This window comes from Condylura cristata, unplaced genomic scaffold, assembly GCF_000260355.1.
Source record: "Condylura cristata isolate star-nosed mole 26May11 unplaced genomic scaffold, ConCri1.0 scaffold00020, whole genome shotgun sequence".
NCBI lineage: Eukaryota > Metazoa > Chordata > Mammalia > Eulipotyphla > Talpidae > Condylura > Condylura cristata.
The window spans coordinates 29027234-29051513 of record NW_004567121.1 but is presented as its reverse complement, the minus strand read 5'-3'; the positions used below and the strand labels follow the sequence as shown (position 1 = coordinate 29051513).

Genomic DNA, 24280 nt, shown 5'->3' with positions numbered 1-24280 from the left:
TTTCTTTTATGTGTGCTAGATCTGTGTGTAATTATTTTCTTTATGATCAAAATCTAACTGAAATTAGTCTATAGTTTTCTTATCCTTTAAGATTAAATAAAAGAATTCACCTGTGAAACCATGTGGATTTAGGGCTTTTTAGACACTTGCTGAATTTATTTTTCCATCACTACTGTCTTTATTGCTCTCTCCTGTGGGGTCAATTTTGCTAATTTTCATTTACATCTTATATTAATCAATTGAATTCATTTCAAATATTACTGAATAATTCTCTTGCATAAAATTGCAATAACTGTGACTCACCACAAGGAAAAACATAAGCTAACATGTAAGTCAACATTATTGGAATAACACTCACAGCCAACGTGAAGCAAATTACAGGAATGTGACATTGTATTAAGGTCAGGGGTCTTGAAACATTTTAAAGTTGGGTTTTACATGTAGAGAGGCACTGCTAGAATGTCCATACCCAAAGGACTGTGAAAAATTAGACTGACAATATTAGCTTTCTAAAAGTGTATGTGAATATTATATTACTTCTTGCTACAAGGTACAGAATGGTTTCAATTAGGTAGTTACTATGTTTTAAGTATTTATAAATACCACTCCAAAACAAAACAAAAAATGTGTGTAGTGCTCTTAGGTCATCTAATCTCTAAAAATAGGCTACATATTGAAGTAGAAACTAACATTCTGGGCTCTCCTTGGTGGTTTATCAGGCTAAAGTGCAGCACTATGAAGTCAACCACTGCAGCACAAATTCAATCCCCAGCCAGAAAAGTGACCTATAGGGCATGGCAGACCTCTCCTGTCTCCCTACTACTCCCCTCAGCAGTGTACTTCATCAATCTGCCTGTTCTGCCCCACCCCCATTCTGTGAATCCTCTCACCACCCCTGCACCTCTGGCCTGTCCCCCAGTTCTGTATGAATAAATGAAAGTGTCATTCCTCTAATTTATTTATTGGAAACATTAATCAAGGATTTAGTGAACACTTACTTTGAATTAAGCACTGCATCAGAAACACAGAAATGGTGACAACATAGTCCCCTGGCTAAAAAAAAAAAAAATGATGCCCTAATCCAGAGATCCAATGTAAATCACTTTCAATAAATTCAGTTGCACATTAAAACTTCAAAAAATATAAATAATCCCACTGGAACTTTGCTTTACAAAACAGCAGATACAAGATAGCTGAAAATCAAGTATAAAACACACTGAAATACTGATACAAATATCTATGATTTTACAATTGGTACATTTTTTTCTGTTAATTTCAAGTCCTGGTATCTCAAAGAAAATTTCATTTCCTTTTCTGTGATAAGGATCTTAGTAAAGACTGAGTCTAGAAAGACACTGAAATTAGTTTTAAAAAGAATGGAAAAGGCAAAAGAAATACTTTTTCTATGATGACTTAATGAAATTTTAATAGAAGAAACAGGATATTAAAATTTCAGAAATATCATGAGAAAAGCAATCAGTTCACTTTAAAATATAACTTTAAAAAATATTATATATCAAAATGGTCCTTTGCTGTAATCCTAGAAAAGTAATGAATAATCAACAAGTCAATATTTGTATTATCATTTTTTGAAAAAAAAAATATAAATATATATGTATACATATACTGAGCTATAAACAAAAAACAAATTAGAAAGAACTCTTATCTGATTCACACCTACCTGTGCACATGATTCTTCAGGTGTTTTGGCACTAACTGAATAAAGTGCTGGAAGATCTAGTCTGTGCACAGAGAATTTTTCTAGAGTATGCAAAAGTGCTGGAGCAAGGTGAGAAGTTTGACCTGAGCCTCGTTCTCCGGACAGCAACAGCCTTGGCCTGTAAGAGGTTGGCTGATGATATGGTGACCTGAAATACATGTAAGACATAATTATGTCAAAACCATACACTCTGAGGACCACTTGAAATATTAGACAAAATATTTATATTGAGAAGGTAGTTCTAAATTAGCAGAAAAGTAATTCTTACTTTTTACAATAAATTATTTTTCATTAGTTTTAAAATGTTGATCTCTCTAACCATGTTAATTTAAGACATGAAGGTATTAAAAATCCATCCCAAAAGAAAGTAAAAAGGCATCTAAGTCTTCATCTTCTCATGCCACATATATTAACTTGGAAAATGCTTCAGACACTAAATTTCACTTAATTACTAATGATTTGAGGTGAATGTCAAGAATTCCACATCTCCAACAAAGAAGTGCCTCTGAAAATAATCCAACATGTAGGGTTTTTAATGGTTGAATTAGTAAATTTTATGTATATTTTACCATAATTTTGTCACCAAAGTTTGTTTGGGGACCAAAATAAACTAACTTTTCTTACCCTAATACATGATATTTAAAGTCCCACACTAGAGAAGGCAAATTTAGAAAAACATATAAACCAAATTAATCTTGAATTCTCAAGAGTCTATATTACCAAGTTATCAACTATCACTGTAGATAAAGCAAATTTAAAATGGAGCTAATGAAAGATATAGGAAAACTGTTACTTGTAAAGGATATGATTATATACTGGAAAAAATCTAAGAGAATCAATAATTGTCAAACTCTACAAAGTAACAAGACAAAGATGAAAAAAAGAAAAAATCAAACGATTTCCTAAACAGCAATATCACTATACAGAAGAAAAGGAGATCCTATTCACAACTGCAAAAATAATACAAATGATAAAATACATTAAATAATTTTAGCAAGGTAAGTGTGAAACTATATAGGATACATTATAAGACTGAGTGTAAAGATGTTGATTCTTCCTGACATATACATATCTTTTAACTCCATATATTTTTAAAACACAAAATCCCAAAAGAATTTGGGGAAGGGGAGGAAGCAGAAACTTAAAACTTATTCTCCACATCATGTGAAAAAATATTCAAGAACATAAAGAAAATTTTGTAAATGTGTCCAAGTTCAGAAATTTTAAAGAAGTTTTAATAAAAAGCACCCCACAAAGAGTTCTTGTTTGAGTTTCTAAACAAACTATGAAATACAATTGTTTCCTCTTATTATATTGATTAAGTGAAGGCTCAGAGAAGTTTAGTTATAAGACTGTACAACTGGGTGATGTCAACATTCAAATTCTCATTCAGGTCCATATACTTCAAAGTCATGCATTCTGAGCCATTCTGTTAAGATGTGTGCATAATTTATTCTGAAGCATATTACTGACTAAAATAAACAATAGAATATGGTCTACCCCAAAGAAAAGAAACACAGATCAGTATACATAATATGCAGTCTGGGAAACAAATCACAGTAACTGAAAGAACATAAGATAATAAAAGCATAAAAGACAAATGAAACAGGGATGGATTATAAAATAAGTGTTATTTTAAAATAGGAAAGGTTTAAGTCCTCATTTCACAGAATAAATACAATGAATCTAATACAAAATTAAAAACCAAAAGATTAATGTATTTTTAATTCATAAAAAGCTAAATATTTAAAATTCAAAGTTAGATCTAGACCAAGTGTCAAATAATGGACAAAGAATTTTCCATAACAGGAATGCCTCTTAATTTATAAAGAGTCTAGTTTTTTTAACAAAAAAATCTTCATGGGTAAAAAACAAACAGTTCAAAAAAATAGAAATAGGTTAACAGTTTTTAAAGTGTTCCATTAAATTGCTCCTTTAAATTCTTCCTATGTTGAATGCCTCAATCCTAGGCATGCAACCATGACCATAGAATTTACAATTGAATGGCATTTTAGTTCGAAAAGGAAATACACAAATTGCTATAATTCAGCATAATTAATAAGTGATCCTGCTTAAGTACAGGGTGCTAGCAGAGACCCCAATTACAGACTCATAGAGTTTTCCTGCAAAACTGTCACCAAAGCAGTACTCCAACAGAATGGGCACAGACATCTAGGTTGTCCAAAAGTGAAAATAAGAAGTGCACAGGATCAGAGGCTAACGAGTACCTGGCCTCTGGGGTGATTAGTATCATTCATACAGGCAGGTATTTGTAAGGTTCTAAGGAACATAGAAGTTAAGGTACCAGGGATTAGGGCAGGGGGTGGGGAAGCAGCTGCAGACTATAGAGGGCTACAAGGAAGGGTTTCTGTAAGTCATGCTAAAAGTTTAGAAAATGGAAAGTACACTGAGTACAATGAGGAGGCACTTAAGAAGCTTAAGCAAGGGACAGGACATAATCATATACTTATCTTTGGAAGATAACACTGGGTCAATATGGCTGTAACAGGAAAGGATTTGGGAAAAGGCAATACAGGAGGAAACATGACCACTTAGGGGTCTGCTATATTTCAGGCCTAAAGTATGAATGACAGACTAAAAATAGTGTCAGAGGAAATGACAAAGTCTGAGATTAGACTTATTTAAGGAAAACCAACAGGACATGGTCATTGACAAGATACAGAAGTGAAGAAAGAAAGGAATTGAGGATGATGCCCAATTCCAATTGGAACAACTGAATAAACTGTAGTGGGACTCACAGGAGGAGAGGGCGAAGCACAGTCCAGTACATACACAAGATCTGTGCCATGACTAAGGAGATAGACAGCTCAAAGTTAAAGGTTCAGCAGTGATCTAGACTTCAGAAATATTCAGGAGCTATTAACAGAGATGAATAATTACAAGAAAATAATGAGAGACATCTTTTATCTGTTAGACTAAAAAGCCAAAAATTAATTTTAATACCCACTATTCATGAGCAGGTGATAAAAAATTGGTATTCTCAGGACCTTAGTGAGAATGGAAAAAAGTATAACTTCCTGAAATTATATTTAATATAACAAAGGTAAAACAAAATGTATATTCAAGGATATGATATTCTGCAACTCATCCCACTCCAAAGCCTCCCAGGTAACACCTGGCACATAGTGGGTACTTTAACAAAATATGCTTGAGTGAATAATGAAAAAACAAATCAATAACTCAAACAAAAAAGCAGGTACTGTTTTCATCTCTGCTTGGTATGGATTTAGAAAGACAAAGAGTGCTCAGAATTGGGGAGAATTTAGAGAAAGTCATTTTCATACATTACTGATGAAATATGTACTGGTACAAATTTTCCAGCCCAATCAAATTCTTAAATACATATACCCTTTGAAATAGGAAGTATAGTTCTTAAATTTACCGTAAGTTCTTAATCAGAAAAAAGATATAGATATATACCTAGATGTTTGCAGATATAGATGTATACCTAAAAAGGTGGCTAGCCCTACAATTTTTATATATAAGAGGAAAATTTTAAATTTCTATCCTAATCAATAAGGTTATATAAATTATAGAACATGCAAAAAAATACTATACAGATATTTTATAAGAATGACATTAAAAATACACTGATATGAAATAATATCCCCATACAGTAGATAAAAAGTAGATTATATTAACAACCTTAAAGGAGGATATAGTTTATATAAAATAATGTGGGTCAGTCTATATGCATAGAGGAATATGGAAGTGTGGTCGCCAAAATTTTAACAAATATTACCTTCAGGTGCTTGGGCTTTAATTTTTACTTTCTTCTTTATGCTCTTCTTTATTACTTGAATTTTCTATAGAGTATATCATCTTTCTAATCAGAAAAAACAAAGCTATTTTCATTTGGAAAACCTCAGAAACCTGTTTCTAATCCTTTAACGGTAATATACAGAAAGAAAGAAAACTTATTTTCCATCATAAGGGTTCTCTACCAGATTGATAAACTTTATAAATAAATATCTTGATTTTCATTTCATCTTAAATCTAAAGAATGGTTTCAACATTGCTTTAGGAGATTATTCCCAGAAGTAGAAACACACCAGCAATGCTGTTATTAAAGAACAGCATTAAAGTCAAGCTTATGATTTGTTTAGCACCTTTTTCATTGATCTGGCATACTAACACATGTTGTTCAAACAGAAAACCAATCCATCCAAACTGACCCAAAAACCACTTATAGCTGCTATTGAAAGTCTATATTCTAAAGCATATGCTTCTTCTAAAGTATAAAAAAAAAAAATCATGTCTTCCAACCTACACAAAGAAGCAATATAATTCTTCACCTACCTATTCAGAAATCAATTTGGACACCACATAGTATAACAGAAAGAATATGATCCCAGGAAACAAACAGTACAGAGCCTGGCTCTGCCATCTGCTAGCAGCGTGATCATGGGCAATTTACATAACTTCTCTGTGCTTTAGTTTCCTCATCTGTAAAATGATGATACCACAAAATGATCTGTTTGTTGAATGGGACGTATGTATTACTATAAAGTCCACAATTTTATATAGCTACTAAATATTTAGTTTGTAATAAGCACTCAGATGCTGACTTCTATTCCTTCACACTCAAATGGAGAGTAAATGTTACCATTTCTTCCATAAGGCTTTCCTGGACTTCCAAGTGAAAGCTTTGAATTACATTATATCATATTATACCATATTATATTATATCAACATATTATATATGCAAATAAAAACTACATTTTATCTTGGTCCTGTTCATGTTTTCAGCACCTTGTAGAGTGCCTGGGAAAAAATAAGTATGTAAAAATTGGCAGAAGGGGTGGGTTGAATAAAGAAATAAAAGAATAGAATTTATTGAAGCACTAAATCAAAAAAAAATTATTCTAAGATATACTTGTCTTACTATTAAGCCAAAGACTAATCAATAAACTAGGAATGTTTATTTAAAAGTAGCTAAACTAATTCCTTCAGAAAGGCTAACCAAAAACAAAATGAGCTGTAAGGGTAACTTACATTAAATCAATAAAAGAGAATGTTCTTAATACAGTCAACATGAAAATTGCACTGTGAAGTTTGCTAATATCAAAGCCTATTTTTGTATTGCTTCACTGATAGCAGGTCTTATAAAAATGGAACATGTGTTTTTATAGTGTCCTATAGCTCTTGCTATTAATATTTCAAATGCAAATAACTAAATTTGTCAGAAAAGTAACTAATACACACTAGCCAGGTGAAAAACTATTTGGTTCTCTCTTAACCATCAATAAAACAGATTGTAAAATTGCTGAAACTGCCCCAAGTAAAACTGCTCCCTAAAAGCATAAAAGAAAGGAAGTAGAGTAAAAGAAAAAAGTTTCCAATGAAACAACATGTTGTTAAAGAACACACTAATTAAAAGAGTAGGTCAAAGTAGTTTAGTCTCATTTTAAAAAAGAAACTCAAAGCATTATCAATGCAAATAATCAAATTAACATTTCATCAAATCTACATGGGAGAAACTTCAATTTAAGGTAGAGACTTAAATTTATTCAAAATAGCTCTAAAGAAAAATTACTTAAAAGTCCATCCAGGGCCCTCCCTGGTGGTGCAGCGGGTTAAAGCACTGCACTAAGAAACTAAAGCCACTTCCACATGAGTTCGATTCCCGCCTGCCCCGGAGGCGACCACATGGCGAGGCAGACCTCTCCTGACCCACCCGCTGCTCCCCTCAGCAGTGTACTTCGTCGATCTGCCTGTTCTGCTTCCCGCTCTGTCTCTGGTGAATCCTCTCACCCTCCGCATCTCTGGCCTGTACCCCAGTTCTGTATGAATAAATAAATAAATCTTTAAAAAAAAAAAAAAAGTCCATCCAATCCAGCCTCTTCTAATAAAAGTGCTACTAGACCTACCTTACTGGAGCATTTAAGATCCCTTAACTATGATGCTGTGTAAATGCTAATGATGATCCTATTATCATAGTTTCCCAAAACTATCTGGTCTCTTAATTTAAAACTACATTTGCACTAAAACTTTACCTATTAGAGAGCACAAAGCCAAAGTTGCTTTAACATAGATAAAGGTAAATATAAATTAAAAAAAAAAAGTAACATCTAAATTAGGAAAATAAAAACTTATGAAGTTTTAGACAATCAAGCTATTTAATTACTGAACAAATTTTTAGTACTCCTAGAGTGTCAAAACTATCATCTGAAATTTAGTGCAAACTAAAATACTTCAGAGATCATGGTAAATAATTTCTGTTCATTTTAGCTCAAATATAAAAGCAATAAAGTTGGAGAAATGAGCTGATGTTCTAAAGGTAGACCTTCCCTTCCATGCTGCCTTATAAAAAAAATCATACAGGGCCTCCCTGGTGGCCTAGGGGTTAAATCTCAGCCCTATTACTGCTTCAGCCTCAGATCCCAGCCAGCGAGATGACTGACTCTCATGGTGCGGCAGACCTCTCCTGACCTGCCAGCTGCCCCCTCACCAGTGTATTTCTGTAGACCCACCTGCTCTGCTCCCCACTGTCTCTGATGAATCCTCTCACCCCCTGCACCTCTGGTCTGTACCCCAGTTCTAGTATGCATAAATAAATAAAATAAATCTTTAAAAAAAAACAAAAATCATACAATCAGTTGGGGAGGAAGTTGTGGGGGTACACCAGCAGCTGACCAAATAAACCAACTTATTTCCACACAGAACTATATACAGTCAGTCTTCCAGAGTTGGAGCCAAACAACAGAAAATAAAATCCTCAGGGTAACAAACATAAGTAAAAATATAATTCTTACCACACAATCATAAAAATCATTTTAAATAGGAAGAAACCTGAGAGAAACTTACATTGTAAAATGAAGGTAGGGCTTACGCACAGCAGCAGCAGGTGACTGTTTCTTTGGTGATCCTGAGTGACAACTGGTCTCAAAAATGGATAAAGCATTCTCATCTTCACTTTCATCTAAAATTAGAGTTTCCATATCTGTTAGGAAAAATTACAAAGATTATGCAGTTTATGCGGTCATTTAATATTAGTGTCCTATCAAAACTAAGTAAATCTAGTTTAAAAATCAAATAACAGGCCCTCCCTGGTGGCACAGCGGGTTAAAGCACAGCACTAAGAAGCTAAAGCCACTTCCTCATGAGTTCGATTCCCACTTGCCCTGGAGATGACCACATGGCACGGCAGACCTCTCCTGACCTGCCTGCTGCTCCCCTCAGCAGTGTACTTCATCGATCTGCCTGTTCTGCTCCCCATTCTGTCTCTGGTGAAGCCTCTCGCCGCCCCTGAGCCTCTAGCCTGTACCCCAGTTCTGTATGCACAAATAAATAAATCTTTAAAAGAAAAAAAAAATCAAGTAACAAGGTATCAAATAATACTGACTAGACAAATTAACAAACTATGGTAGTTGGAATACTCTATAATTAGTGTCTTTCATCTTTATAGACTACTTACAGTGTATAAGGTGTCTCTGGAGGACTGGAAAAGAAATGGCATGCTCATAAAATATCCACCTACTAATTAAGTCTCTAAATTAATTTTGACCAAAACCAGTACCTTTCACATATTTGTTTTAATTAATAGGGTATGCTTGAGTTACAGCCAGTTCTTTTTTTTTTTTAGATTTTATTTATTTATGCATATAAGAACTGGGATGTAGGCCAGAGACGTGTTGAGGGTTAGAGGATTCACCAGACATAAGACTGGGGACCGAACAGGCAGAACTGAAACACATAGCTGAGGGGAGCAGTGGGCGAGACAGGAGAGGTCTGCTGCCTCAAGTGGGTCAGCTCCCTGGCCGGAATCAAACTCATGATGCAGTGGTAACCCTGATACCACCAGGCAAGCCCTATGGCCAGTTCTTTAAAAAGCAACAACAAAGAGCAAAAATAACTCTTATTTCTTCACATAAAACACAAATACACACACACACACCTTTTGGAGGAAACCTAGTGTAGTCAGAATGAGAGTCAGAAATTCAAAGGAAATAAAGTTATCTTTAAACATCCATTTGTTTAAGTAACACTTGTTTATAAAAGGGTCTTTAGCTACAACTCAATGAACAAAATCCCTACTGAAATAAATGAATGAATAAAAAAAATCCCTACTAAAGAGTGCAATACTTATTATCTATCTGCACTACAACCTTAATGTATGAATAGAAGTGTTTAACTTATACCTAATAAAACCATCGATTCATTCAATGAAAAGCAATGCTGCATGTTAAAAGATACGGGAAGGAGTTAAGATTGACAGAAATCATACCTTTTCCCCCAAAAAACATGAAGAATAAAAGATACATTATTTTTTTTAAAAAAAAAGGACATGTTTTCTAAAGTGTGATATTGTACAGATGCAGATTTCAGTGGCTTTCAAAAGCTAAATATTTAGTACAACTAACACCATAAAAGCCAATCTGAAAAATAATTGAGTATCTTTTGAGTAATAGTGTCATACGCAAGAAGAGAATATTTGTCTACAAAAAAAAAAATAAATAAACACCAAACAACCCAAACCATAAATCTAAATAACTAAAAACGAACATTATCAATAAAATGTAGTTTTACTTCTCCACAGGTACTTGAAAAACTGGAACTAAAACATGATTTTATTTATGAAAAAATCAGAAAATGCAGATAGTACTGCTATTAATAAAAACTCTGCAATGGAAATAAAGATTTTTTTGTAATCTCAGAAAGGAAGATATTTATGATTTGCTAAGATTTTTAATTAAAAAATTTTAGACTGGGCCCTCCCTGGTGGCAGAGCAGGGTAAAGCACAGCACTAAGAAGCTAAAGACCCTTCAGCATGAGTTCGAACCCCACCCGCCCCGGAGGTGATCCACATGGGCGGCAGACCTCTCCTGACCCGACCGCTGCTACTCTCAGAAGTGCACTTTGTCAATCTACCTGTTCTGCTCCCCACCCTTTCTCTAGTGAATCCTCTCACCACCCCTGCACCTCTGGCCTGTACCCCAGTTCTGTATGCATGAATAAATAGATCTTTAAAAAAAATTTTTTAGACTAAAGCCAGATATCCTCAGTTATGAAAATCAGAGATAATATGAATGTAGGATTCATTGTCTGGCATCTACCTAACTTAAACAGATTATCTGTTGTCCTCCCTATTAGACAATTCTAAAATTAAAATGATACATGAGGTATTTCATGGGAATCTATCCCTAAAAATAATTTCTGAAAAGTAATTTATAAGTGGCAGCAACTGAATGATTATAATTTCCATTACATATAATACTTTTAATTTATACATTAATGTTAATGTAATTCATTGAACAATTCTCTATTTGATGCAGACTACATGCAAACCAAGGTACTGCCTATAGTGAGAACGGGGAAATTAAGATAATTAAAACAGATGACCAGATTCTCTTTAATATTCTTTGATAAGCATATCAATCTAAAGTCTTACCATAGAATGATATTTTTAAAAGACGTTTTCCATTTTTATCTCTGGCCCAAACTATAATCTTGAGGTTAGAATTCAAGACCTTCTTCAATAATGTTTTAATTTATTCCCTGCCTAGTAATTTACCCTCCAATTACTACAGCACACTGCAGAGTACCCTGCCAGTAACAGCAAAAAACATGATGAGTTGAATCCAACTGTATCGTTATTGCAACATAGTTAAGAGTATGGGCTCTGGAAATAGATTTGCCTGGATCAGAACAGGCCCTAGAATTTACGAGCAAGGTTCTACTTACATGAACGCCTTCCTCAGTCTCCCAGTCAGATCTTCAGATGAGAGCATCTACCTCACATGTCATGAAGATGAGCAAGGGGCATGGGTTTTATAACTTAAAAGTTAATGCAAGCTTTTCTAAAGATAATAACACTCATATATTAAGATAGTTACACTCGCCCGACAGTGAATTCATTCTTCTATAAACATTGTCTAGGCAACTACCTAGCATATGTTAGGCAACATAGCAGAACTGAAATATAAGGTGATGAATGAAACAGAAATATGTTCTATATTCAAAGCAAATACACAGGAGTAACACATAAAATACCTTATGAGGAAACTCATTATCTATTTACTTATGCCTGTATTTGTTTCATTTTAACAACATGAAAAAGTAATTAAGAGTACCTTCCTTCTTGTCACTCTGGCTAATTTCAGCATGGGGAAACACTTTTTGTAGGACTGTTAGGATGTTGTTGAAGCTTCTTTCCAGCAGTGGCCTTATGATGGGGGATAGTGCATGTCCTGAAGACATAACAGCACGCTGAGAAGCAGGCACTATATTCTGCATTGCATGGTAAAAGTCTTGGGCATTGAGCACTATCGAGGAAACATCTAGCTGCAGTTTATGACTGCTAGCGTAGATTTGGGGATAACGTCTCCGCAGAGCAATCAGGGCAGCTTCAGTGCACAGGGCCTTAATATCAGCTCCGCAATAGCCTAATGCACAAAAAGAAAAGGATAAAAAAGGTTAAGTTCTTTCTTCCACTTATCAACTGTGTTTCATAAATATATACATCTTTACCTGAGGAAATAATCAGGACTAAATCAATAAATATGTGCAATTTTACCAGAAAAATGAAAAGTAACTATCTAAAAATCACCAAATAAAACTGTTTACTCATTAAAACGAAAGATGTTTTGAATATTAAACTTAACTAATATTTTACAAGGTCAAATTTTGTGTCAAGACTACTAATTATAACTGTACATCCTTTTTCAGCAATATTCCAAATCATTAGTTTACTTCTCATATTATACTTACCAATTGTTTCTAATATTACTAATTTTTAAACACATATGGAATACTATAAAGTTGTATACAAGTGGAAACTTCAAAAACAAGAGCTATTCTGTTACCAGTTCTGAATGCAACCCAAATTGTCAATATCCAGTTAGCCCAAAAAGTATACTTTTTCAAAGTTGTGACCCATCTCTGATAGGCATTGAAGGGAATAAGAATCCATTAATTTTCCACATTAAGATCCTTTTTAATATATATTTTTGCTGAAAATCTAGTTATAAAGACTAATGTATGGGGGTACTAACCATTAGTTATATTTAACTGGTTATATAGTTAAATAACAGATCAAGTTACCCAGTAGCTTTAAGTAACTTCATTCATTTGAGCAACAAATACTACTTGTGAGCGGCTAGATCTTTACCATAAAAAGGAAAAAAATTTCAAACTGGTCATATGTCATTTTTGTATCAACAATTAAACTTTCCTTGGGCCATCATTATCAATCATGCCAGTAAGGGGAACCACTTGAACTAGTAATACAACATTAGTCCCTAAGCAACTTCAAAAAGTGTTATCAGATTAATATATCTTCTTATAACTCACAATAACCTTATGGGACATTTAAGTACTGAAATAAAATGGTGTTAGACAGAGAAGAAAATCTGAAAATAGTGAAATAAAATGGTGGTTAGACAGAGAAGAAAATCCTTGATTGGTAGAAAAAGATCATAATGGAACAAAACCTACAAATAAAGCTGTGACAAACATCTATTAATACACTATATTCCTCCTATAAGTAGGGCAAATGGCTTTGTTAATCACACAAACAGAAAAATTCTCCTTACCCTGCTCTCTTACTTCATAGCATTTACCTACCACCTTTTCTGTCTGCCTTCCCCAATTAGAATGTGAACTTTGTGAGAGCAGAGATATTTATCTATTTTGTTCACAGACGCATCTCAAATACCAAGAATAATACCTAGTCTGCCAATCAGAAGACATTCAATAATTATTTCTTGAGTAAAACAATGAATGGGGAGAAAAAAAACTGTTACGGGTATCCTCTACTAACAAGAAATAGGTCAATTATATCTATTGAACCTTTAATTTTTTCCTAAGGGAAAAAATTATGTCAACTTATGGTGAGTAAAATTACTATGAAAATTATGGGGGAAAAACAGAAAACTATTGCATCCTTCAAGAAATATTTATTCAGAACGAGGGGGTTACTATGTGAGAATTTAATTCAGAAAACTATAAACAAATTAAAACATTGTCCCATCCATAACAGCAATCAACCTCCCAAATAATTCTTGAGAGTAATCAAATTTACTACTAGTCTCATATTTTCTATCTCAATGAATAAATCTAAAAAGGATTTCTTTCCTTGTAGTAAAAATATCTGGTATATTAGTTCAACAAACAAACTTCAGAACACCAGCCAATTCATAAACAAAATGAACCATTTCTGAGGAATCAAAGAACAGACTATCATCTTCACACAATATAAACAACCATATTTCTTTAACTTCCTTAAAAGTATATACACAGTTGGTGAACATAATATATGGTCCTATCTTAAGAGTAAAAGTCTCAGTTTTTTTTCTTTTTTTTTTTAAAAAAAGCTCAAAAACAAAGTGAAATGGAAAACAGGCACTAAAAGAAATTTTATGTACCAAGTAGTTCCTTTAACATGTTAATAACATACAAAATAGCAATGTATTGGTAACTTTTTCTATATTAATTTAAAAGTCTGTCAACAATACTAGACTTCATATAAAGAAGTAATTTTTCATTATAAAAGATACAGTTTATCTTCTTTACATTTATTTGTGAATGAGAACTGTTGATTTGTTCTCATCTTGACTATATATTTGAATAAACATGAAACTAAAGCAAGAACAGATTCTCAAGTCCACAATAAACTTAGCAAGTCAGAATTTCTGGAGGTTTAATACCATAAGTACACATTATAAGAAAATTAAACAAATGATTCTGATATACAAAAAAAACTGATTTAATATACTTCCTTTACTAGACTCTAAAACATAACTAATTGAAAGCACATCCTAACCATGGTTAAATAGATTGCATTTAGGGTGGCCACATAGTTCAGTTTAAGCCTGTTGTCAAAAATAGCCTATTTAACCTACTTTTTTTCCACTCTTAGGATCTTTGTTTTAAAGAAAGCTGATATAATCATCCTAGAAATACTGAAGATATGCTACAGCCTTTTGAAAGTTAAAAGTTAATGTTAAAAGATACTATCAACATCCCTTTCATAAGAATTCATAACCACACTAATTTTGTCATCATAGTTCTAATACTCTGATGAACACAAATATTTACCAATAGGTACCAAAGAAAGTCATTCTTGAATACTGCTATTTAGAAAAATTTTTTGAAAAACTGAAAAGTTCTTCAAGGAATATGAAACACAAGGTAATAATTTTTACAAATTAACTTTTTAAGTAAATCAAACATAAGGAAGGCCCACTTACATATTTTCATTGTTTTTAGCCTCCTCTATGAAAATGAAGAGTAGTAAGACTAGTTTTGAGCTTCTCATCAACCTAAGTTTCTATTATTTGTGCACCAATTCTGGATACCAAAATTATTAAAATTTAAAAATAATACCTATTATACTTGTAAACACCTCCAAACACCTGGGAATTTATTTAAGATAAAAGTTACCAAATCCATATAACCTCTAACAAGAGGTAAACTAAGTTCATATGTTCAAGACTGCACATCCTTTTTGTTAGGCATAAATTCCATTGAACCAAAATCCATTCACCTTACAAGCATGTTTGGAATATAAAGTGAAAAGTTATAAAAAATTTAAAATGTATTACCTGTTCATTACTACTTGAAGACCGATATTTGATTTTTTTTTTTTTTAATCTCAATGGGTTTCTTAAGTGGAAAAAATGCCACAACCAAAACCAAAAGTAATTTAAAGACTTTTTATGTCACTCTCCAGGAGGAAAATGTGTGTGTGTGTGTGTGTGTGTGTGTGTGTGTTTCTCTAACCAAATACCACAAAAAAAGGCAAAAAAAAGTTACTTAGTCCTATAAGAAAATACACTTTAAAAATTTTAATTTAAGAAACTGACTAAAAATTAAATCACTTGTAAAATGAGAATCAGTGGCTTGAAAATGAAAATGGAAACTAATATTCTAATATGTAGGATAAAGAATTAAAATAGTTTGTATAATATGTCAGATGGCAGGCAGCTGGGACAAAACCTATCTTTTAGGGGATTTCCAAAATTACATGGAAACTTCTGTTTATTTCAATTAAGGGTTATTCTGTGACATATTCACAGAAGAATCTACAAAGATTTCCCAGTCTGGACTATACTCTAATACAGTAATATCATAAAACTAGCAAGAAATAAAAAGGGTCAAATTTCAAAATGGGAAAAGAAGGGATTTCTGTACCAAATACCACCCTCTCCCATAAAGCAGCACAAGGCTTTGCAAAGGTTAAGCCAAATTTACATGAAATAGTTTTGGCGCATGCTCTCTTATACCAGGCAAAGCTTAAACTGGAGTAGTGCTGGAGAGATTTACGTTTTCTCCTCACCAGAAGATGTCGAGGTCTTTGTGGTTCAAAAGCTGAGGGATGCTGCTTCGGAGATGGAGGTCCCTGTGGATGAAGAGGATAATTCGGATGTAGCTAACTGAATGGACTAATGTTCTATTTAAGTTTTAATTATTTGATGGTGAATCACACTGATTTTGAACTAAGTTGTTCTTTTTGGTTTTGGTAACTTTAAAATTTTCCTAAGTAGAATGTTAATTGCTAGTGGACTTATTTGGGTAATTTCTTCATAATGCTTAAAATGTCATGGAGATATTTTTTTAATTTGTATTTTTGAGAGAACAAAAGGAAAATAGACAAAAGACAGATAAAGAAAGAGGAAAAACACCTGTGTATATACAAAGTTCATAACTTCATTCATTTTTATTTCAGACCTACTTAGAGCCAAAATCCTGAATTCCATCTCCTATATATGACCATGCATACATTTTGAAATACCCTTACCACGTCCTTTTAGGACAGTTACATTTATTCACTTTTTTGGAGAGTGCCCACTCTGAATAATTTAACATGAATTCACAAAGTTTTACACTGGGTAAATAACTGCAAATGCCGTTAAGTGTTTTCTCTGACAACTCCTCTCACTCAATTTCTTTCTAGAACACAGGCACAAAGATGAGTATATTAAGTAATTTGCATAGTAAACAGCTACAGCCCGGCCTCTGACATGGATTTTTCTCTCTCAAATTTAAACCTACTTTTCTTAATAAAATTTCTGAGAGAGCACATTCCTAAAAGGAGACACTGTGGTACTACTATGGAAATACAGCATTCAGTGACAGACATATTACTACTGAGCTTAACTGAACATCTAATAGCAGTAAAAATTCTAATTTAGACATATTCAAACTTCAAGTGAACTGTTTGAAATAATTTTTACATTTAAAAGCAGAATCATTGATTGTACAAAGACACACCTTTACTCATTCACACTCCAAACATAAGGGGAAAGGGAGACTGAGCAGAGCTATGGCAACCCAAGAATTCAAATAATAGCACTCACCAACGCATTTTTCAGCCAATTCACCTAAAAAAGCATCTGACAATTTTGGATTCCAGTCCCTGGTATGGATCTGTAAAATGTGTTTTCTTGCCTATAAAGAAAAGCACAGGTAAATAAAATCTTACCTAAGCAGAAAAGTACAAATAAATAAAATATCATCATCAAGTGTATTAGCTGAAACAAATTTATGTGCTAATACCTCAGGAAAGCAACTGTTTATTTTTAAAGAAATTTAAACACCCTGGTAGTCATATCAATTCTGATTCCCATAACAACCTTGCAAGATGTAGAGATCTTGCCTCCATTTTGCAAACTAAGCATTAGTCTCTCAAGAGGCAGAGGCATGTGACTAAGTGACTGATCCAGGAATAGATTTCAAAACAAAATTCAGTGTTCCATAACATTTTTACCATTTGAAAACATTAACAAGAACCAGAATGGGTTATAACTATCAGTACTTTCAAACAAACTTTAGATTTCATAAAACTTTTAGTTTGATGGTATACATACAGCATTATATCTAGTAATGAGCTAAAATTTTAAGATGAAAAAGTATTTAAGAAATATAATGTACATTATTAACTTCTATTTCAGTTGAGATACCTTGAGACATTATATAACAAAATAATTTCAGTAAATAGTAATTGAATTCATTGAAAAAGCAAAGGTTTTTGCTCTACCTTAAACCTGACAACCAAATTTTTACCATCTTGGTTTCAAAACAATCCAAATGTGTTTTCCATAATAAAAATACATACATGTATGTGTGTATGTATGTATGTGTGTATACACACATATATATACATATCATATATAGGTTCCATAATCAGCTGCTAGTACTACAATAAAGGGTCATTTTTATCAGGTCCCCTCCCCCCACATTTCCTTTTTCTCAAGGGAAAAATAATGCTTTCTAAATCTTGAATACATTTGTTTCCTCCACCTGCTACTTCTTAGCTTGATGAGGAATTTGGGATTCAGGGCTAAAACAAAATGAACTTCAAAGAAGCCAAAATAAATCTTCCTCAAAATATTTACAAAATCTGGAATGAATAGCAAGTGTTACAAATCCAAGATCTAAGTAGGTGTTCAGTTAAAGCAACGATGTAACAATAATTCCCTTCCAACTTGAAGTATTTGCCGTAAAGAAGTACTAGAAAAGCATAAAATCAAGATACCCCAAAAAAGATTATAATAATAATTTAAATGTTCTGGCAGGTGACATTAAGAACTATATATATATAGATAGATAGATAGGTAGATACATATATAGATATATAGATACTTATAGTGCAATTTATACAGATCAAAAAAGACGTGTTCTTATCCCCTCACTTTACAAAATAGGAAAGTAAAGGTTTAGAGAAATAAAATTAGTTACCATCCAAGTAATGTCTTAGTTACTACCTATGATTGCCAGATCTCTAAGACACTGAATTATCTTGTTCTTTCTCTAAATATAATAAAACAAATAATCTTTATAATAAAAACAAGACCAAAAAAGCAATTATTTAATCAAGAGATGTCTCACTGTGCAATTAACTCTATACGGCATACAGAAAATTAATTAGGTCATATGGCTGCTTCAATTTTAAGAGTCAAAGACAAATTCAAGCCCCTTATTTTCAAGTATTCACAAATGCTCACATGTAAATATACACATTCTACTTATAATATCATAGTATTAATAATAATTACATAGGAAAATAATTTTTAATTTTTTACATAAAGAAGAAATTTTATTTTTATGCTGATAAAAACATTAAAATTTGGAACCAAGACTTACTTTTACTTCTATTTTTCCTTTATTTGGCCAAATAACAAAGAGGTATGGCATTCTGTTGCAAAGTAAATGACCTGATATGAAACAACTGACTAAAAATCACCAAATGGCTCCCTATTACTCCCCTAATCCTAGGTTTTATTAGACCCATCTCCTAGCAAACTAACTTCACAGGTTTTCTACATTCAGTCCTTGCTTCTCATTTCACTAAGAAAATTGAAGCAAACAGAAGAAAACTTCCCAAGACCCATAACAGATCTACCCATCAGCAGTATTCTATTGTCAGCAATATTCTGTCTTCTTATTATCACAAGTGAACTATCCAATGTGATTTCTAATGTGAATCTCACTTTTCATACTAGTTTCTCTCTCCTCTTGTCTATTAAGGACACCCTCTCACAATTCTCCTTTCTCAATTTCATCACCAAAACCTCCTTCTCTATTAGATATTTCTCCCTTCTAAAAATAATAAAAACATTTTTAATCCCCACCCCCTCAAAATCTATCCTTTAATTCTTTGCTTCCTTTTGCAGCAAACTTCTTTGAAAAACTCATCTTCAATTACTGTCTTTAATTCCTTCCCTCCTACTCTCTTAAACAAACCATACTCTAGTCAAGCCTTTTATACCCACCACTAACTGAAATTATTCCCATAGGTTTACCAATGATGTATATAATGCTAATTGCATTTGCCAATTTTCGGTCTCCTCTGATTTAATTTAGCAACATTTGGTGCAGTAATTTCATCCTCTTCATTAATATACTTTTCTTTACTTGGCTTCCAGGAGACCACTTGCCTATTCTTCCTCTTACCTTACTGTTCCTTAAAACAGAGGACTTTGCAATCTCACCTAGGTCCTAGAGTATAAATACTATCTAAGGAAAAAGTAGACAACTAGTCCAGGCCTTTTCCCCATACCCAAGTCTGGGAATGACCTAAGGTTTAAGTCTCATAGTACAGTTTCCTTAAAATACAGAAAATTTAAATTTGCATAGAAAGCTATGTCAAGGTCTATAGCATAAGGTGTTTAGCCATGATATGCTTTTTTTTTTTTTTTTTTTTTTTTTTTTTTTTTGGATATGCTATTTTACTTAAATTTTTAACTTACATAAAATTTTAAACTTGTATCATAGTGCACATATCAAGTGTGCCAAGCTATATGTGGCTAGTAGCTACCACAATGGACATTGCTAAATGGACAATGAAAACACAGAACATTTTCCATCATCACAGAAAACTGATTAGGCTGTTACTCTAGATCTTGTTTACTGTTAAACCTATGATTTAAGTCAAAGCCACTTAACAAGTATATTTACATATATGTCACATATGGTTATCTTCTCTGCTTTCTTCAGACTTCCAGATTACAGTTGTGTATTTATGACTGTTCTGATTTGACTTACTGGTCAAAACTAGTATATTCCCTCTATCACAAACTTGAGTTACCAGTTGAAGAGACAATGACTAAACTAGTCAAAGCGAGACTAACAACAAAAATTTCAAGTACAATTAGGTAAAAAAAACTTTATGTACTTGATTAGATAACAGGCTACATACTCAATCACTATGTGTTACCCTCTTTTAACATTGTCTGCTTTAAACATGCAATAGTCATTTCTATAAAAATTTGGCACTGGGTTCTTATTAACAAATTCACCAATACTCTCTATATAATATTATTCTTATGAGAACAAAGCTAATTTGGCTAACTAGAGACACATAAGTTGCCATATAAGATAGTAACTACAGTCTGGAGAATGAAAAGTAAGCAAGCATCTATATAGAAATCTCAACCAAAGTTTTCCTCTCCCTAAAAATCAAATTTTCTGATATCTGTTAGTAAAAAAAGACAAAATAGTCAAGATTTTTTAGAAGTAGTTACTTCATATCCCACATGCAGAAACAGTTTAAAATGAAAAATCATAAAATATCACTCTCAAAGTATACTTATATATATATTTCATAATCAAATCAGAAGTCTTGATTTTGAAAACAGAAAACTTTTACCTTTTGATCAGGCAGGTTGAAAAGGAATTCCCTGTCAAAACGACCAGGTCTCCTGAGAGCAGGATCTATAGAATCAAGTCTATTTGTAGCACCAATAACAACAATTTCACCCCTGTTGTCTAATCCATCCATAAGAGCAAGGAGAGTTGACACTATAGAACTGTAACAAAATTTTCGACAAAATTTTAAAAAGAATGGAAAAGATGTAAAAACGTCTTATACTAACTTATCAATCTTCAATGCTAATAAAAATATAGTATGATTACCTCTTAATGCAAGATCAAGTAATGTTCAGAAATCACTTCCTAACATATAAATATAATACTTAACAGGTCTAAAATAAAGCAACAACCAAAAAAGATAAATTTTGTCAAAATTTTTTCTGCTTCAAGGACACTAATCGAGAAAACAAAATGGCAACCTAAAATATAGGAGAAAATACTTGCAAAATATATATATGATGAGGGTCTACAGTCTAGATACAGAAACAATCACAGCTACACAAAAGAAATATTACCAGTTTAAAAATTAGAGGATTTAAGTAGATATTTCTTAACAGAAACTATAGAAAATGCCACTCTGAACCAAAACCAAATGAGATAGCACTTTAAATCCACTAGAATGGTCATAATTAAAAATATATATATATTCTAGTGTTGATGAGGATATGGAGAAATTAGAACACTCATACTACTTGATGGGAATATAAAATGGTATACTGCTTTGGAAAACAGCCTAACAGTTCCTTCAACTAATAAGGTTAATACATGATCAAGTAGCATCCACAAAAAACTTGCACATGAAGATACACAGCAACATTATTCATAATAGTCAAAAAGTGATAGCAACTCAAATGTCCTTCAACTTATGAATAGATAAATAAAATGTGGCATGTTCATACAATGGAATACTATCAGCTATAAAGGAGATGCTAACAACTAATACTAACAACTAAGGAAATACTAACAATAAAGGTACTACAACATGGATGAAGCTTAAAAACATTGTGCTAACTGACAGTCAGTCACAAAAGTCCACATATCATATGATCCTATTTATAGGAAATGTCCAGAATAGGCAATATCTGAAAATTAATGACCTAAGTGCCTCACCCAAGATATACAGTGTGAGAAATAAGCATCCTTCCACATAAATTCTTATTTAACCATATTAAACCTCACAGTTTTCCTTAGTATATATAAATCCAGATGGAACATTCAAAAGTTTGTTAGGACTTGTCAGCATTTTTGAAGCAACTTATGATTTTATTTTGTCTTGCTTAAATTCTAGCCCCCAAAAACTTCTAGCTTAAATTCTTACACCAAATCTGAATGACTAGCTCGCAGATAAAACTCCTTTAGTAACCATTGTTATACTCAAAATAAAGTCCAAACTACCTGCCTGCCAAAACCTTTTCTCCTGTTTATCTTCTAGAAAAGTATGTATTACTTTTTAAACAGATCTAAAATCCAACTGGAATAAACTATTTAGTATGGTGTGAAGAAAAGATCCAGTTTGATTTTTCCAACCAATATTCAACATTCCCAGTTTATTGAAAATGCCATACTTTCTTGATAGCATTGTATTGTCTCTTTTATTATAAGTCCAGCATCCATATATGTTGCATTTACATATGGCTCTGGGCTCTGTTCCAGTAATCTATTTGTCTAGTCACTCACCGATATCAAATTATTAACCTAAAAAACCTTAATAAAGCCAATAGATCACATCCTCCCAACCTAGTCTTTCACAAAAGTCTTCAATATTTTCAGTTCTTTGCACAAAATCTTGATGTTATGTTTCCTAAGAAAAAAATTGTGGTATTGAACAGGATTCTTCTTAATTTGTGCAAAAGAACAAACAAAAATATCCAATCTACCAATTCAAAAACACGGTATTTCTCTCCATTTATTTAATTTTATAAAGTTTCTCATCAAGTTTTATTATTTTCTCCACAGTTGTAACATGGAAGTTTTTAGATTTATTCTTAGGAACTTCTTTTTTAAATGAAATTGTAGATAGTCATTTTTTTATGGTTATACAATTACTATTACACAAAATTCTTTATATTGATTGATCTAAAAGCTTATTATTACATTTAACAAGTTATCTAGAGAGTGCTCTAACCAGTTTCTACACTGGTCATTGACAACAGTAACTGTTTAATCCACTCCAATATGCGCATCCTGTATTGCTGTGTCTTGCCAAACTACCTTGACTAGGATCTATAAGCAGGGTTGATCAGAATTGTTTACCTCAGACATGCTTGTATCCCCCATACTTAACAATAAGTTTTTATCTTTCAACATTAACTATATTTACTACAAGTTTCTTGAAGATATCTTTAAGGAAAAATCCATATCTTCCCTGTTGTCTAAGATATGGGAGCTAATCACCATCAAATGCCAAATTTTATCAAACACTTGTTCCACTCTATGGAGGAGATCATTTAATTTTCCTATGTAATAAAATAAAAAAAAATCTGCCTTAATTGACTTTTCTTGTGATGAACAGATGTCATATATTTGGGAAAAAAAGCAATTTGAACATGATGTATTTTTCTTTTTCTATCTTCTTGGGTATTACTATTACTACTTTTTTTTTTTTAAGATTTACTAATTTATGCGTACAAGAACTAGGGTACAGGCCTGAGATGTGGGGGTTGAGAGGATTCACCAGAGACAGAGTGGGGAGCTGAACAGGAGGATGTACTGAAATACACTACTGAGGGGAGCAGCGGGCAGGACAGAAGTCTGCCACTATGTGGGTCACTCCCTGGCAAGGAATCAAACTCGTGCTGCAGTGGCTGTGGATAGCTTCATAATGTGTGCTTTAACCCGGTGTGCCACCAAGAAGGGCCCTATTATTACTACTTTGTTTAGGTTTTTTATTTCATGTTTATCAAGTGAGACTAAGTTCCAAATAACTTTGTCACATTGTTCGAAACAGGTTTAAGAAAAATGCAAATTTTATAAAGATATACTGTATCTACAATACAATGAAAGTCTATTGTGTACAAAACATACAATTTTATAAGCTTTTAAATGTGCATACACTCATGACTCTTATCACCACAGTAGAAATTAACATATCCACCAAGTTCTGCTTCAGGCCCCTTTATAATTCATCCCTATTGCTTCTCCTCTGCCCAGAAAACCCTGGCCTGTGATCTTCACTATAGAGTTAGCTTGCATTACCTCAAATTTTATATACATGTAATCATACAGTAAGTACTTTTTTCTTGATTCTTTCATTCAGCATAAGTTTTTTGAAACTCTTATTGCAAAGCAGTATTTCTTCATAAGGATGTACCACAATTAACTTATCAAGTCACACGTTCATGACCATATGGATTGTTTCCATTTTTGTCTACTAACAAAACAATGTGGTGGCCCTCCCTGGTGGCGCAGCGGGTTAAAGCACAGCACTGAGAATCTGAAGCCGCTTC

The 24280-nt window shown here is 32.8% G+C and overlaps 1 protein-coding gene across 1 annotated transcript in view; it reads right to left on the bottom strand.

Moving 5' to 3' along the window:
- Positions 1-24280, bottom strand: part of ATAD2B (ATPase family, AAA domain containing 2B) — a 117996-nt gene that overhangs the window by 46797 nt on the left and 46919 nt on the right. The window contains exons 14-18 of the mRNA XM_004686409.2: positions 20833-20992; positions 17042-17132; positions 11816-12127; positions 8549-8684; positions 1682-1868 (exon numbers count right to left, since the gene is read on the bottom strand). Of these exons, the coding sequence (XP_004686466.1) occupies positions 1682-1868; positions 8549-8684; positions 11816-12127; positions 17042-17132; positions 20833-20992 (886 nt within the window). The remainder of the gene's footprint in view (positions 1-1681; positions 1869-8548; positions 8685-11815; positions 12128-17041; positions 17133-20832; positions 20993-24280) is intronic.